Source organism: Podarcis tiliguerta (assembly GCF_965153285.1).
Source record: "Podarcis tiliguerta genome assembly, chromosome: 6".
Lineage (NCBI taxonomy): Eukaryota > Metazoa > Chordata > Lepidosauria > Squamata > Lacertidae > Podarcis > Podarcis tiliguerta.
This window is the reverse complement of record NC_139539.1, coordinates 8,363,109-8,379,504: the sequence shown is the minus strand read 5'-3', so window position 1 is coordinate 8,379,504 and position 16,396 is coordinate 8,363,109. Positions and strand designations below refer to the sequence as shown.

Sequence of the window (16,396 nt, the reverse complement as noted above, 5' to 3'; positions counted from 1 at the left end):
GCGGCTTAGTCATGCTGGCCACATGACCCGGAAGCTGTACGTCGGCTCCCTCGGCCAATAAAGCAAGATGAGCGCCGCAACCCCAGAGTCAGTCATGACTGGACCTAATGGTCAGGGGTCCCTTTACCTTTACTTTACACCTTCAGTCTACATGGAGGGAGCTCAGATCTTACTGAGTATAGTCCTTTCAAGAGGATCTTGTATTTTAAACCTTTTGTTGGAAGCCGCCCAGAGATGCGTGGGGTAGAAATAATTTACTACTACTATTATTATTATTATTATTATTATTATTATTATTATTCTCCATAGCAGTGCAACCCTGGAGTCCAAGGCATTTCTATAGCCAGCCCTGCAGCCAGCCTCCCCTAAAGATGGATATAATAATAATAATAATAATAATAATAATAATAATAATAATAATAATAATTTTATTTGTTTGTTTGTTTGTTTCCTGCCCATCTGGCTTGGTTTCCCCAGCCATCTCAACTCTTCTTCCTGCTTCTTCCTCCTAGAAACCCTTTCCCTCTCCCCTCAACCATACACCCCATCACGTTGGTAACATGTCAATCCCCAGGCCCAAATATTTCCTCCCGATGGCCCATCAAACCTTTTGCCACGTTAACAGGTTTGCTCTTCACTATGCCAGACAGGCTGGTTTGTGTAAGCCAGCCCAGGAATTCCCTGCCTGGCACATCTCTGCAGCTTGTACAGTGGTGCCTCGCAAGACGAAATTAATTCGTTCTGCGAGTTTTTTCGTCTTGTGAATTTTTTCGTCTTGCAAAGCACCACTGTGTATTGACGGTTTCCCATAGGAATGCATTGACGGCTTTAAAAAAAAGGCGCAAGACGTTTTCGTCTTGCGAAGCAAGCCCATAGGGAAATCCGTCTTGCGAAGCAACTCAGAAAATGAAAAACTCTTTCGTTCTGCGAGTTTTTCATCTTGTGAGGCATTCGTCTTGTGAGGTACCACTGTACTTTAATCCATATCCCAGTTAATAAAAATCCTAGTGTTTATTCATTTCTAGGGGGTTTTTTGGGGGGGGCGAGTGTCCCCCAGTCTATAACAATATTTTAATCAATTAATTCCAATATCTATAGACTGCTTTCTGCACAGCAACAAGCTCCCCCCACCCCCGGTCTCTCAGAACCAGAAGAGGTATGAAAAGTGCTGCTCAATGACAGAGTCTCAGATTGCTTGGGAAGGAGAGAAGGAGACTTAGGCATCTGTGAATCTTCATAGGGGCAAGTTCTACCAAGAAGAGTTGCTGTGTTTTCTAGGCCTAGCCTCCTGAGCTACCTTGTTTCTTTGAATAAAGGCCCCCAATTTCCTGCCTGCTTATTGGGCATTCATCCTGATTCGCTTGCACAAAGCAAAGGTTAGACTCTGGCTGCCTTCAGACAGCACTTTATTTTCACAATGTTTCCTTACCTGATAATTTCCAAGTTTCGCGTGATCATTCATGCAACATAAGGGCAACTTCTGGAAAACTAGTGGAAGCCGGAAGAAGCTTAGCACACTTTTCCATGTCCTTTGCTTCCGGAAGAAAAGCCATTTGCAAACTCCTTAGCCCAGAAAGTCGCAGAAGTTTTGCTCTAATTTTGCACGGCAACATTTCGGGTGCTTTCGGCATACAGTTCTCTCCCGCCATTCAAAAATGAGCACAGCATGGCAGTATATCACAGTGCCTTAATGCAGTGTAAAAGGAATGTGAGAATTTGAGATAATAGTGGCTAGCCTTATAATAAGGAAAACTAATGCAATAACCTCCACATCTGAATGCTGAATGTCCGTTTTTATTTAGCATTCCCTCTGAGTTGCCTGCAGGGAGATTATACTGCAATGAGCATTTCTCCTGATTTGTTTGTGCAAATACATCATTCCATTCATTATTCCTCCATCCCATACCGTTCAGAGCTATTCCCCATCACATTCATAACATCACAGAGCACATATTTTAAAAGGGAAAATGGATTTGTTGTGACAAGGTGGCAGGGTGCTTTAATCCACTTTAATTGCACGGACCTAAATTCCCAGTCTGTGCTTGGATGCTTCCCATAAAACAGCCACAGTCTAGAGCTGAGCAGAAGCTTTGTTTCGCTGCAGTTTGGGAGAATAATCAGCCGTTAGTTATATTCCATAGGCCCAGCACGCCCTCTTGTGGTTCTGGGGGTATTTAAGTTCTTCTGCACACAAAATGCAGGTTTATTGCAGCTAAAAAAGGCTCAAACTGGGGGCGCTGGAGACTGAATTTTTGAGCGCTTGTCGGGAATTGGTGCTTTCAGGCCCGCCAGGATTTCTACCACCTCCCTCTTCAGAGATGAAAAGTGTTTGTCAACAGCTTGATTTCATAAATCGTACGAGTCGAGATTGAATTTCACCTTTAATCTTTTTGACGTATGGATAATGCCCGACAGGAGAGTGCTTATAGCTGATTCCTGTGATCAGAATGAGACAGAATGAGACAGAAGAGGAGACAGCCAGGAGATCCGTTTCAAATGTCTTCTTATATTATGTTTCAAATGCCTTCTTATGTTATGTCGGCTGCACTCTTACAGACATAGCGTAAGAACATAAGAAGAGCCCATTGGAGCCAACAGCCCATCTATTCCAGCTTCCAGTTCTCACAGTAGCCAAGAAAATGCTTGTAAGAAACCCAGGACGTGGGTGGCACTGTGGTCTAAACCACTGAGCCTCTTGGGCTTGCCGATCAGAAGGTCGGCGGTTTGAATCCCCATGACGGGGTGAGCTCCCGTTGCTCGGTCCCTGCTCCTGCCAACCTAGCAGTTCAAAAGCATGTCAAAGTGCAAGTAGATAAATAGGTACCACTGAGGCAGGAAGGTAAATGTTTCCATGAGCTGCTCTGGTTTCCGTCACGGTGTCCCATTGCGGCAGAAGCGGTTTAGTCCTGCTGGCCACATGACCTGGAAAGCTGTCTGTGGACAAACGCCGGCTCCCTTGGCCTGAAAGCCAGATGAGCGCCACAACCTCATAGTCACATTTGACTGGACTTAACCATCCAGGGCTCCTTTACCTTTTTAAAAACAACAACAGTTGGTTAGTTGTGTCCAACTCTTCGTGACCCCATGGACCAGAGCACGCCAGGCACTCCTGTCTTCCACTGCCTCCCGCAGTTTGGTCAAACTCATGCTGGTAGCCTCGAGAACACTGTCCAGCCATCTCATCCTTTCATCCCCTTCTCCTTGTGCCCTCCATCTTTCCCAACATCAGGGTCTTTTCCAGGGAGTCTTCTCTTCTCATGAGGTGGCCAAAGTATTGGAGCCTCAGCTTCAGGATCTGTCCTTCCAGTGAGCACTCAGGGCTGATTTCCTTCAGAATGGATAGGTTTGATCTTCTTGCAGTCCATGGGACTCTCAAGAGTTTCCTCTAGCACTATAATTCAAAAGCATCAATTCTTTGGCGATCAGCCTTCTTTATGGTCCAGCTCTCACTTCCATACATCACTACTGGGAAAACCATAGCTTTAACTATACAGACCTTTGTTGACAAGGTGATGTCTCTGCTTTTTAAGATGCTGTCTGGGTTTGTCATTGCTTTTCTCCCAAGAAGCAGGCGTCTTTTAATTTCGTGACTGCTGTCACCATCTGCAGTGATCATGGAGTCCAAGAAAGTAAAATCTCTCACTGCCTCTATTTCTTCCCCTTCTGTTTGCCTGGAGGTGATGGGACCAGTGGCCACAATCTTAGCTTTTTTTGAAGTTGAGCTTCAGACCATATTTTGCGCTCTCCTCTTTCACCCTCATTCAAATATACAATATTAGCAAGTGTTAAAATGGCAATGGCTGCATATGCTGATCTGCTCACCTTGTTCCTTTGCCATTCGCCTTCTTGATCCTAGGCTGATCAGCGTAGAGGACTCGATCCTGAAAGTCAGAGAGGAAAACTCGGTGAAGTACCAAAGGACTTTTCTGGCCTGTGAAATGATCGACTGGTTGGTCCAGGAAGGAGAGGCAGCAAACCGGAAAGAAGCCGCTGAGCTTTGCCAAGTCCTCCTTGAACATGGGATTATCCAGCATGGTATGAAGAAGGAGATTGCAGAAAAGGAGGGTATCGGGTTGTTACCTGCTGGGCTGGTTAGGGGCAAAGGATATGCCTAGGATAGCTGGAAGCGCCAAAGAGCATATCGCCTAGAACAGTGGCTCTCAACCTGTGGGTCCCCAGATGTTGTTGGACTACAACTCCCCTCATCCCTGAGCTCTGGCCTTGCTAGCTAGGGGTGATGGGAGTTGTAGTCCAACAACATCTGGGGAACCACAGGTTGAGAAAGACTGGCCTAGAAGCTAGCACTCTCTAAATTGGCCAAAGCAACACACATGGTGGGATACACCAGGGGGGAAGATCTCCAGCCTCCTCTTAGAACAAGAGGAATACAGGAATCAGGAATACAAAGCAGGATGTTGTGGCCAAATTGAGGTTCTTCCCCTATACATTGGAGGTATCAGTGGTGCACTGGAGGCTGTGAGAGATGGAAGGAAGGAATAAGAAGTTGGGCGGGAAGACTGCAAAAGCAGCAGCTGTCAGATGAGGAGGAGTTGGGAGGGGGAAGGGGAATTATCCTGGCTCTTGGCTAGAAACTGGAAGAGAGCATGGCCAACAGGAACCAAAGACTAGAGAAGGGGCAGAGCGCAAAAGAGTGTAGCTAAGAAAAGGAAGAAAAGCTGTGATATTTTCCATTCTTGGTTAAGTTCCAGCCTTCTTTTCAAAAACTTTTTTTTCAAAGGGAGCTTTGCAAGCACATAAAAGCACAAAGTTAGAACTGATTTTAAAAATGCACAATTAGGAACATCTTCTTCTTTGGCGATCTCTCGTAGCCAAGTAAGATTGTCTTCCATGAACACAGTTTTAAAAGTGAGTCCGTAAGTGACTGTGGAGGCTAATTCTGTTTTTTTTTTTTTTTTTTATAAATATTTATTAAGTTTTACATAAACAATAAAGAACAACATAAACAACACATAACACAGAAAAAATACACAAACATAAAACACAAAAACAACAGTAATAAACAATAAAAATAGAGAAAATTAAAAAAAAAAATACCCTTTTTATCTTCATAATGACCTTGCATTTACTTGTTTCTGCGACTTCCCCCAACCTCCCTACTCTGTATTCCAAATCAAATGTTCTGTCTGCAAATTCTTTCCCTCTATCATAATTTAAATTTCTCATCATCTTAAATCCATATCCCATAATTATATTTCCTTCAGTCTAGATTTTAGATCTTTTTCTGTTCACCTTTCTTGCTAAAAACCAGTCACCTTCAGTCCGATATCTTCAAATGTTCGTTATCTTGCAGTATTTCTGTAAATAGTCTTTAAATTTCCTCCAATCTTCCCTCACCGTCTCTTCTCCCTGGTCTCTAATCCTGCCGGTCATTTCTGCTGATTCCATGTAGTCGATGACTTTCATCTGCCATTCTTCCAGAGTGGGTAATTCTTCTGTCTTCCAATACTGTGCAATAAGTATTCTTGCTGCTGCTGTAGCATACATAAAGAAAATCCTATCTTTCTTGTGCACCTGTTGGCCAACCATGCCCAGGAGAAAGGCTTCTGGCTTCTTCGAAAATGTGTATTTAAACACTTTTTTCAGCTCATTATAAATCATCTCCCAGAATGCCTTAATCTTAGGGCACGTCCACCAAAGGTGAAAGAATGTGCCTTCAACTTCTTTACATTTCCAACACTTATTATCGGGCAAATGGTAAATTTTCGCAAGCTTGACTGGTGTCATGTACCACCTATATATCATTTTCATTACATTCTCTCTTAGGGCATTAGATGCCGTAAATTTTATACCGGTGGTCCATAACCGTTCCCAGTCAGCAAACATTATATTATGGCCCAAGTCTTGTGCCCATTTAATCATCACTGATTTCACTTCCTCATCCTGTGTATTCCATTTTAGTAGCAAGTTATACATTCTTGACAAAATCTTAGTTTTGGGTTCTAACAATTCTGTCTCCAATTTTGATTTTTCCACCTGGAAGCCAATTTTTCTATCCATTTTAAATGCTTCCATTATTTGATGATAATGGAGCCAATCTCGGACTTTACTTTTTAATTTATCAAAACTCTGTAGTTTCAATTTGTCTCCATCTTGTTCTAAAATCTCCCAATATTTTGGCCAGTTTGCCTCCATATTGAGCTTTTTTAGTGCTTTTGCTTCCATTGGGGACAACCACCTTGGGGTCTTGGTTTCAAGCAAGTCTTTATACCTCATCCAAACTTTAAACAATGCATTCCTAACAATGTGGATTTTAAACATTCTATGCACTTTAACCTTGTCATACCATAGATATGCATGCCAACCAAAAACATTGTTAAATCCTTCTAGATCCAACATGTCAGTGTTTTCAAGAAGTAGCCATTCTTTTAACCAACAAAAGGCTGCCGCCTCATAATAAAGTTTCAGGTCTGGCAGGGCAAAGCCCCCTCTTTCTTTTGCGTCGGTCAATATTTTAAATTTTATCCTTGGCTTTTTGCCCTGCCAGACAAATCTGGATATATCTCTTTGCCACCTCTTGAAACAATCAATCTTATCTATAATTTGCAGTGTCTGAAACAAAAACAACATTCTTGGCAATACATTCATCTTTATCACAGCAATACGACCCATTAAGGAGAGTTTCAAATTAGACCATATATCTAGATCTTTCTTTATCTCCGACCAACTTTTCTCATAATTGTCTTTATATAAATTTCCATTTTTCGCAGTCATAGTAATACCCAAATATTTCACTTTTTTCACTACTGCCAATCCTGTCTCATTCTGAAATCTTTCTTTCTCAATTTCTGTTAGATTCTTTGTCAAAACTTTGGTTTTTGTTTTGTTCAATTTAAACCCTGCCAGTCGACCAAACTCTTGGATCAGTTCTAAGGCTCTTTTCACACTGGATTCTGGCTCCTGTAATGTCAGAACTAGGTCATCTGCAAATGCTCTTAATTTATATTGTTTAGCTCCGACCTGAATCCCTCTGACCAATTGGTCCTTTCTAATCATATTCAGCAACACCTCCAGGACTGATATAAACAGCAAAGGAGAAATTGGGCAACCTTGTCGCGTACCTTTCTCTATTCTGAACTCCTCAGTGATTACACTGTTTACAATTAACTTAGCTTTTTGTTCAGAATAGATTGCACCTATACCATTTTCAAATTCCTGACCTACCCCCATACTTTGGAGATTTTTCTTCATAAAACTCCAAGAAATATTATCGAAGGCCTTCTCCGCATCCACAAATATTAGAACCGCCTTAGTATTTATTTTTTCTTGTAAAAATTCCAGAATGTCTATTATATTCCTTACATTATCTGATAAATGTCTTCCTGGGAGAAAGCCTGCTTGGTCCTTATGAATCTCCTCTATTAAAACCTTCTTGAATCTTCTAGCCAGAATATCTGCAAAAATTTTGTAATCCACATTAAGTAATGATATTGGGCGGTAGTCTTTGAGTTGGTGTTTCTGAGTCTCTACCTTTGGTATAAGTGTAACAAAAGCTTCTTTCCACGTATCTGGTGCCTTCTCCCCCTGAAGTATTTTGTTACAAACTTCTTTCAATGGCTGAATTAGCCAGTCTTTCAGTGCTTTATAATATCTAGCAGTCAGTCCATCGGGTCCTGGAGACTTGCCCAGTTGCATATTCTGAATGGCACTCTCGACCTCTTGGTCTGTTATGCTATAATTCAATTTCAATCTATTCTCTTGAGATATTTTCGGTAGCCCATTCGCTTTCAAGAATTTCTCTATGTCTACTTCCTTCTGGGGTTGTTGAGAATAAAGCTGTTTAAAATATTTTTGAAAAGCGGTCCTTATTTCTGTAGGGTTCTGAATAGTTTTTCCTTCCACTTCTAGATTTGTTATTGTATTCAACTTTTGTCTCTTCTTAATTTGCCAAGCCAATAATTTCCCACACTTGTTTGCAGATTCAAAAGTTCTCTGTCTCATTTGTCTGATCTTCCACTCAATCTCTTGATTTACCATTTGCATATATTCCACTTGATATAATTTAATCTCTCTTAGAGTTTCCTTTGAATTTGGCTTTAATCTCAATCTCTTTTCTCCTTCATTGATCTTTTCCAAGATCTTTTCCCTTCTTTCCTTTTGTAATCTCTTTTTAAGCGTATTTTGTTGTATCAAGAACCCTCTCATAACAGCTTTACTTGCATCCCATACGATTCTTTTCTCCACCGTCGTGTTCAAATTTATCTCGAAATAGTCTTTCAAAGTTTTCTGGGCCTTTTTGTTCACTTCCTCATCCCTGAAGAGAGAGTCGTTCATTCTCCATCTGAAAGAACCAGTTGGTAGTAAGTTCATTCCCATCTTTACTGCATTATGGTCGGAGCAAGTTTTTGGGCAGATTTCCACCTTTTTTATATTTGGTGCCAGTCCTCGGGTGATCCATATTTGGTCGATTCGTGTCCAAGTCATTTTAGCTTCAGAATAGAAGGTTCCCTCTCTTCCTAACGGGTTTTTGGTTCTCCAGATGTCAATCAAGTCCAGGTTATCAGTCAAATCAAAAAAGGTTTTCGGTAGTCTACCATCCTTGGTGACCACCTGTCGTTGCGCCTTGTCCATATTTGTTGAAACAACTCCATTCATATCTCCCATCAAAATCACACTGTATTCCAAATATTCATTCAGTGTCTCATGCAGCTTCTTAAAAAACTCGGATTTTCCCTCGTTTGGTGCATACACTCCTACTATCAGATACTTCTGTCCATGGTACTGTATTTCAATTGCCAAATATCTTCCATGTTCATCCTTAAACATAAATTTTAGTGTAAGGCTCTCTTTGGCATATATTACTACTCCTCTTTTTTTGACTTTGTCAGATGAGATAAATTCTTGACCCAATCTTTTGTTAATTAAAATTTTCCTATGGAGCCTGGTCACATGTGTTTCTTGTAAGCAGATCAAGTCCAATTGTTCTTTCTTTAAAATATGGAATATCGATTTCCTCTTTCGAACTGAGTTGAGGCCATTACAATTCCAGCTTAGAAGTTGCAGAGACATGATGAATTTATTCTGTTATATTCCTCCAGATGCTCCCTCTGTCTTGTCTTTATCTGTCAAGTCCGGCGTTGTCCTCTTCTTTCTGTTTCGTTTCGGCCTTGCTCCTGTCTTGTCTTCCTCTCCCTCCTCTGATGACTCCAAGGAATCTGCTACTTTTAATGTTCCTTTCTGTAGGTCCTCTCCATAAACTTCTAAAAAGGCGTTCTTGTCTTCCACTGATCTTACTTTTGTCTTTCTTCCCTTGATACTGAAGGAGAGTCCTTCCGGAAATTCCCACCTGAAAATGATGTTGTTTTTTCTTAATTGAATAACTAGATCTTTATAATTCGATCTAAGGTCCAGAAGATGCTTTGGAATATCCTTGAAGATCTCGACTTTGGATTGATTAATTATCAATGATTTTTGAAAATGTAGTCCCAAAATCTTGTCTCTTTCTTCTTTGGTTCTAAATGTAACCAAACAGTCTCTAATTTTGATCTTCTTGCTTGTTCTTCCCAGACGAAAGGCACTCAGGATCTTAAATTCCTCCTTCTCAGGCTCCAAAGTCCAAAATTTCTGAAATTCTTGTGTCAGAAGGTCCCGCAGGCTTCCTTCCTCGATCTCTGGAACGTTTCTAATTCTCAGATTAGTTTGTTTATCTTTTAATTCCAGCATAGAAAATCTTGCTCTATACTCCTCCAATTGCTTGCTCATCGGTGGCAATTTCTCCTCTGTAGCAGCTGCAACCCCCCTTGCCTCCTCAGCAATTTTTCTTGTCTCAACCGACGCCTCAAATAATTCCTTAATTGAGGCTGTATTCTGTTTTATACTGGCAGAGTTCTGTTCTATCTTTTGGAAGGCCTCTGTTACCCCTTTGTTTGTTTCTTCAACTTGACTTTTTACTTCCACAACTTGTTTTTTAGTTTCTGACACTTCTTGTGTCAGTTTGTCTAGGGATCCCTGTACCCTTGCAAATCCTGCAGTAATAAGGTCTTCTGTCCCAGACATTTCTTTTACTTTGGGTATAACAGAGGCACTTCCTGTAGGTTCAGGGAAGGATCCCCTCCTTCCCGTGTGAAAAGATTTACCAGATCTTGTTGTTTTGTCTTGAAATTGCTGTAATTTTCCTTTTCCCTCTGCCATAAGCCACCAGTTTCAAGGTTACTCTGCAGCTGCAACTTATTTACCAGTTCAAGGGAAGAGAGTGGAATTTTCCTCTATTTACTTTGTATCCCTGCAGTAATTTCAGTAGCCACCAGGGGGACCTCGGAAATATTACTATTAAAAAAATACAATGTATCACCTTCTCTCTTTTCACAACCGATTCGAAACAGTAATGTCCACAATACCAAGTTTCAAGTAGAATTCTCTTGTCCTGGTGGGCTGGCTCCTTCAAACACTTAAATATTCTTTTGAATGCTTCACAGTCTTTCACAATCTTTTAAGACTTCACTTTCACTTTTGGCAAACCAAAACGGCAGTCCGGACAGCTTCCCTGCTGCCTGGGGGGGGATTTTCTATTGTCCTTTAGCCAAATCCAAATCTATTCACAATCAAACGTCTAGGCAGTATATCTTAGTCTTATAAGTCTCTTTGATCAGACAGAATGTCCCTCCATTTTCCCCCTCCCCTTCTAATAACAGTGGGGGGGGGACTTTTAACGTCCTTTGACGGCTCAGGACGATATTTCTCAATCACAGAGACCTTTCATGCAGGCAAAAATATCTTTCCTATCTTTTCCCCTCTCCTCTCCTGCTTCCGGAGAGGGGGTCTTGTCTTAAGATTTTCGGATTTTTTATCCTTTCAAAGACGTCTTTAAAGGTTTTAGTCCACAGAGTCTTTGCTTTAAACTATTTACACAGCGGAAGGCTGGCTTCCTGTTTAGACCTTACCGCTTCGGGTTCAAATTACTTCTCTCTTTTACTTCAAGTCCCAATTCTAATCCAACATTCAAAATCTTGCTTTTCTTTGAAGTTTTAACTTCCCCTACTCACGGGTACTTCTTTTCTTTTGTAATCCAAATTGTCTCAGGAAAAAGCCGGCGCTCTCTCGGCAACAGCTGCGCGACGTCACTCCAGAGAAGTAGCGATCGACTCTCAGTGCCTCGCCACCCCCGCCCCGCTCAGGAGCCTTTACCAGACTCCTTTTACGTTTGGGGGGGGCGCAAATGGCACCCACCGAGTCCCACGGCCGTAGGCTTCCTCCGCCTACGGTTTCAAGGGTCCACCGCGTCGCCGAAGCGGTAAGACCCCAGTTTCTCTGGAGCTCTTCCCTCCGAGGATCAAAGGGAAGCCGCCATCACCGCCGGCGCTCGGCTCCGGAAGCCTGTGGAGGCTAATTCTGGTTCCACACGTCCTTCCACAGTGGGGACATAGATTTCTGGGTGGGAGTTGATCACAGTGTGGATTTGCCAAGCATGCCTTCCTCTTAGCGTGTTCCTCCCTTTCGTCCTGAGTTTGAGCATCTTCAAAACCCATGAAACCCATGGTAAGTGCTGTTCTCCAACTGGAGCACTCACAGGCCATTGTTTCCCAATTGTTGGTGTTTATACTACTTTTTTTTAGATTTGCCTTGAGAGAGTCTTTAAGCCTCTTTTGTTGACCACCACCATTACACTGTCCATTTTAAAATTCGGAATAGAGTAGTTGCTTTGGAAGATGATAATCAGGCATCTGAACAACCAGTCCAACGAAGTTGTTGTTGAAGAATCATTGCTTCGACAATTGGGAACTAAGAGCAAATTAAAGCATCATCAAACATGGTCTGGGGAAAATTAGGGGTCCTCTTGATACCAAACAGATGACAAAGTCAGCACCAAGCAAACCATTCTGGGGAGGAAATTCTGTTATGAGGGTGCCACCACCTAGAAGCCCATCTCTCTCATCCACATGCACACCTCACCTCAGATGGTTGAGGCACCTGACAGAGATGCTGTGAACATAAACCTCTGGGCATGCAGATGTGGATATCCTGAACCCTGAATGTAAACACAAGTACATCAGATTGTCCCCCAGACATGGACCAGGAGCTATTGCAGTCTCTGTGTGTATGAGAGAGAGAGAGCACTGAGAACAATTGTCACTAACTCCCAGGTTGCTGACGCAAGACTGCTGAATCCTATCTCTGCCATGTTCTTGGGGGTGGGATGGGAAGAACCACAGCCCTCAATCTGCTCTCCACAGCAACACCCATTTTTTCCTCAGTGGCCGGCCGGCACCACTTCTATGACGGCAACCTCCTCTATCAGTTCCGCATCAATTTTCGCCGGAGGAGACGTCTCGCGGAGCTGCTCAGCGAGAACTCCTCCAGGGCCCTTTCGGACAGTCCTGACAGCCCCTTCTGCCTCCGCAAGCTCAACCCTGAGCAGAACAGCTGCAGCTTCTTGTCTGGTTGGTAACTGGGGGTGATGGCGGCAATTGTGGGGTCACTCTGGGTGCTGTCGTGGGGGCCTAGGCCGGCCTGCTGCTGGGTCTGGGAGGGTACGGTTTGTAGCAGCGGAGGCTGGTCTATTAGCACCAGCGGGGCACTGCTCCACCTGCCTCAGCCCAACTTACCTTTGTCTCTTTCAGTTCAGCCCAATAAAGAAATCAAAGCAGTCTCAGCGGTTCGAAGGAGCAGCGTCACCTCACTGGCTGGGGGATCCAACCCCTATTTCAATCTCTCCCCAAGTTTGGGGTTCCTGCCAGCTGTGGAATGCAACCCCAAATCTGGTGAGGAATGCTAATAATAATAATAATAATAATAATATGCCGCCCAGTGGCGTAGCGTGGGTTGTCAGCACCCGGGGCAAGGCAAGTAATTTGCGCCCCCTAACCCGTGGATTTGCGCCCCCTAACCTGTGGATTTGCGCCCCCTAACCCTAACCCCCAGATGTTGCGCCCGGTGCGGCCGGCCCCCCCTGCACCCCCCACGCTACGCCACTGATGCCGCCCATCTGACTGGGTTGCCCCAGCCACTCTGGTCATCATCATGCCACAGAGCCTAGAATATTGCTCATAATCCTAAGAATTTGAGGGTTCAACTCCAAACAAAGATTCTTTGGATTGGGCCTCTTAAATGTGCTAACTAGGTTTGCCATGTCTTGAAGAACAAAAATAGGACAGCCCGAGCTGGGGAAAGCTGGGAGGAAAACACAACAACAACAACAGACCCAAAAAACCCCAGACATTTACTATAAAATGTAAACATTTGCCCGGATGGGAATGTTGGCCCCCTAAAAGAGGACGTGTCCAGGTTTTCCTGGGCGTATGGCAACCCTAGCAAGCACCCACACACCCACAGAGACAGTGTGGTGTAGTGGTTAAGAGCGGTGGACTCGTAATCTGGTGAACCGGGTTCGCGTCTCCGCTCCTCCACATGCAGCTGCTGGGCCAGTCACACTTCTCTGAAGTCTCTCAGCCTCACTCACCTCACAGAGTGTTTGTTGTGAGGAAGGAAGGGAAAGGAGAATGTTAGTTGCTTTGAGACTCCTTCGGGTAGTAATAAAGCGGGATATCAAATCCAAACCTTTCTTCTTCTATCCCCTTTTCCATTTTGTTTTTTCCCCCTTATCTGCTCCTCCACGTAACAAGAGAGTTCTCTCTATCACACCAAGCCCACCACACTGACCAGCAAATGAACAGAAACAAGCCTGCAAGCACCACATCTGCAGCAAATCCCCTTCGTTTTTGCTTCCAAAGAACCGTCCGTGCAAAGCATTTTGCATTACATTTGATTTCTTCAAAGCAAAACATTGGAGAGGCTGAAGATGGTCCATGCTGGGATCTGTTTGTACTTCCATGAATTGTTTTGGACCTTGACTCTGTTGAATGGTTTCTTTAAATGTCAAGGTTCATCATTGTTCCACTCAATGTGTATGTCTTTAAGGGGCCAGAGCAAGGGCCAGAGCAAAATAACGAGACCCAGTCTTGCAGCTGTGTAACACAGCAGGTGCTGCTGAGTTGTATTGATTACGCTGTGTCAGCAATTGGGTGTAGTATATAAGGAGCAGCACCTAGCTCTCCTATTACCCTGGGGGATGGGTTGGTGGTTGGGTCATGTTTGATCATAGAATCATACAATCATAGAGTTGGAAGAGACCACAAGGGCCATCGAGTCCAACCCCCTGCCAAGCAGGAAACACCATCAGAGCACTCCTGACATATGATTGTCAAGCCTCTGCTTAAAGACCTCCAAAGAAGGAGACTCCACCACACTCCTTGGCAGCAAATTCCACTGTCAAACAGCTCTTACTGTCAGGAAGTTCTTCCTAATGTTTAGGTGGAATCTTCTATCTTGTAGTTTGGATCCATTGTTCCGTGTCCGCTTCTCTGGAGCAGCAGAAAACAACCTTTCTCTCTCCTCTATGCGACATCCTTTTATATATTTGAACATGGCTATCATATCACCCCTTAACCTCCTCTTCTCCAGGCTAAACATGCCCAGCTCCCTTAGCCGTTCCTCATAAGGCATCGTTTCCAGGCCTTTGACCATTTTGGTTCCCCTCCTCTGGACACGTTCCAGTTTGTCAGTGTCCTTCTTGAACTGTGGTGCCCAGAACTGGACACAGTACTCCAGGTGAGGTCTGACCAGAGCAGAATACAGTGGCACTATGATGTATTTAGTGTAAATTGATTTTTTGTTTGTTTGTTATTAAAACCTTGTTTAAGTTATTTTTGAGGCCCTTTTTAATGCATGGTCTCCCCAGCAAGCTCTCTGCAGCGCTACTATACTGCAAATAGCCAACAGACTCAGTTGCACATTTCTCTGTGTGGGTTTTTTTCCACTGAGAACCACCTGCTCACAGAAGAAGAAGAAAAATAAGCTCTGTCCTATCTGGTTAACATTCCTGGTTCATTTCCCCGTTCACTTTGCTATGTTACTCTTTTTTCGAACAATTGACCTTTAGGTAAGACCTGTCATTTTCCTTTTCCTCCCCTCTATGCAAGTATTGAAGAGGCCTGTCACCAATGAAGAGCTTCTGACCCCTGGGGCACCGTACATCAAGAAAACGCTGACGGTAAGCTTGTTAGCCGGTCATCAGAATGTTACATTGGGATTATTGCTAAATCCTCCTTGTTACAGTACAGAGCCCTTTAACTGGGCAAGCCTAAAGTTGCACAATATGTTAGCATCTCTCCCACAAAATAGTCCAAGTCCCAAGGCGAAGTACCCTTAAATCAGTGGCGTAGCGTGGGTTGTCAGCACCCAGGGCAAGGCAAGTAATTTGTGCCCCCCCCCCCCCCCGCTGCACTGTCCCTCCCCCAGATAGTCCCTCGCTCTCTCTCCGCACCGCACGCCTGGCACCCTCCCCTCCACAGTGGGCGGCGACCCGGCGGCTCGGATCGGATTCGCACAGCCAGCACTGCAGTGAGAGAGAGTGAGTGAGCCAGGTCGGAGCAGAGAGCTGCGAGTGCGAGCGCGCCCCCCCCCCAGATGTTGCGCCCGGTGCGGCTGGCCCCCCTGCACCCCCATACTACGCCACTGCCTTAAATGATGCAACACAGGAATCCTGGTGTCTTCAAGTTGGAACCAATGGGGCTGCTCTGGAGTAACTGGAGTGTGTGTTTTTGTGTGTGTAGAAATCTTACACATCTAATTTGCCTCTGGGCTTTAATTATAACTTCCATGAATGAATGAATCTTTATTTGCATCAGCTGTCGACCATAATAAAACAACAATATGAGATACAAAAATAAAAAAATAAAAAGTCAATTCCATAAAATACATTTTAGGGTTTTGAATCAATAGTCATATGGTGGATCTTACTCTAGATCAGAGATTAGAGAACTGGGCAAAAACAAACAAGATGAATTTTAACAGGGAGAAATGTAAAGTATTGCACTTGGGCAAAAAAAAATGAGAGGCACAAATACAAGATGGGTGACACCTGGCTTGTTGGATTCGATGGCCCTTGTGGTCTCTTCCAACTCTATGATTCTATGATTCTAATTGCCCCAGCTAAAATCCCTGCAAGCTTTGCTGTCACCTGCTCATCTACCAAGAGAAAGGACACTGTGGCAGTGGTTGGGTGACCCGGAATGGACAATAAAAGATGGGTGATAAACTCATTCCTCAAGTCTTTATAAAGAGTGCAAGCCAGAAGGGCATGTCCCACCGATTCGGTACTGCCATCTCCACAGGGACATAAGTGTTTTTCATGTGGAATCTGTTGGAATCATCTCTCAAGTACAGCCGAGGGCAATACATTCAATCTTGCGAGAGTAAAAGCGCGTCTATATTTTGGAATTGCTAGGTTATGCAGATAGGGTGCCAGAGAGTCGAAATGGGTAGGTGGAAAATAGTCATACCATGGGCAAAATTTCCTTATTGTGGCGTAGTTCTTATAACTTCCATTGTTAGGGTTGGCATATTTCAAAAAGTGAAAATCTGGCCACAATAGTGGTTGAGC

The 16,396-nt window shown here is 43.7% G+C and overlaps 2 protein-coding genes across 4 annotated transcripts in view; one reads left to right on the top strand and one right to left on the bottom strand.

Annotated features, from left to right (window-relative positions):
• Positions 1-16,396, top strand: part of LOC310680624 (DEP domain-containing mTOR-interacting protein-like) — a 42,282-nt gene that overhangs the window by 20,326 nt on the left and 5,560 nt on the right. Inside the window, exons 4-7 of one of the 2 annotated variants that reach the window (XM_083447535.1) lie at positions 3,857-4,035; positions 12,210-12,395; positions 12,576-12,716; positions 14,934-15,004. In XM_083447535.1, coding sequence (XP_083303661.1) covers positions 3,857-4,035; positions 12,210-12,395; positions 12,576-12,716; positions 14,934-15,004 — 577 coding nt within the window. The remainder of the gene's footprint in view (positions 1-3,856; positions 4,036-12,209; positions 12,396-12,575; positions 12,717-14,933; positions 15,005-16,396) is intronic. The other variant, XM_083447536.1, reaches the window with a different exon arrangement.
• Positions 5,980-16,396, bottom strand: part of PTK6 (protein tyrosine kinase 6) — a 736,207-nt gene continuing 725,790 nt past the window's right edge. For both annotated transcript variants that reach the window (XM_083447494.1, XM_083447495.1), the window contains exon 11: positions 5,980-6,606. The gene's annotated coding sequence lies outside the window, so the exon portion shown is untranslated. The remainder of the gene's footprint in view (positions 6,607-16,396) is intronic.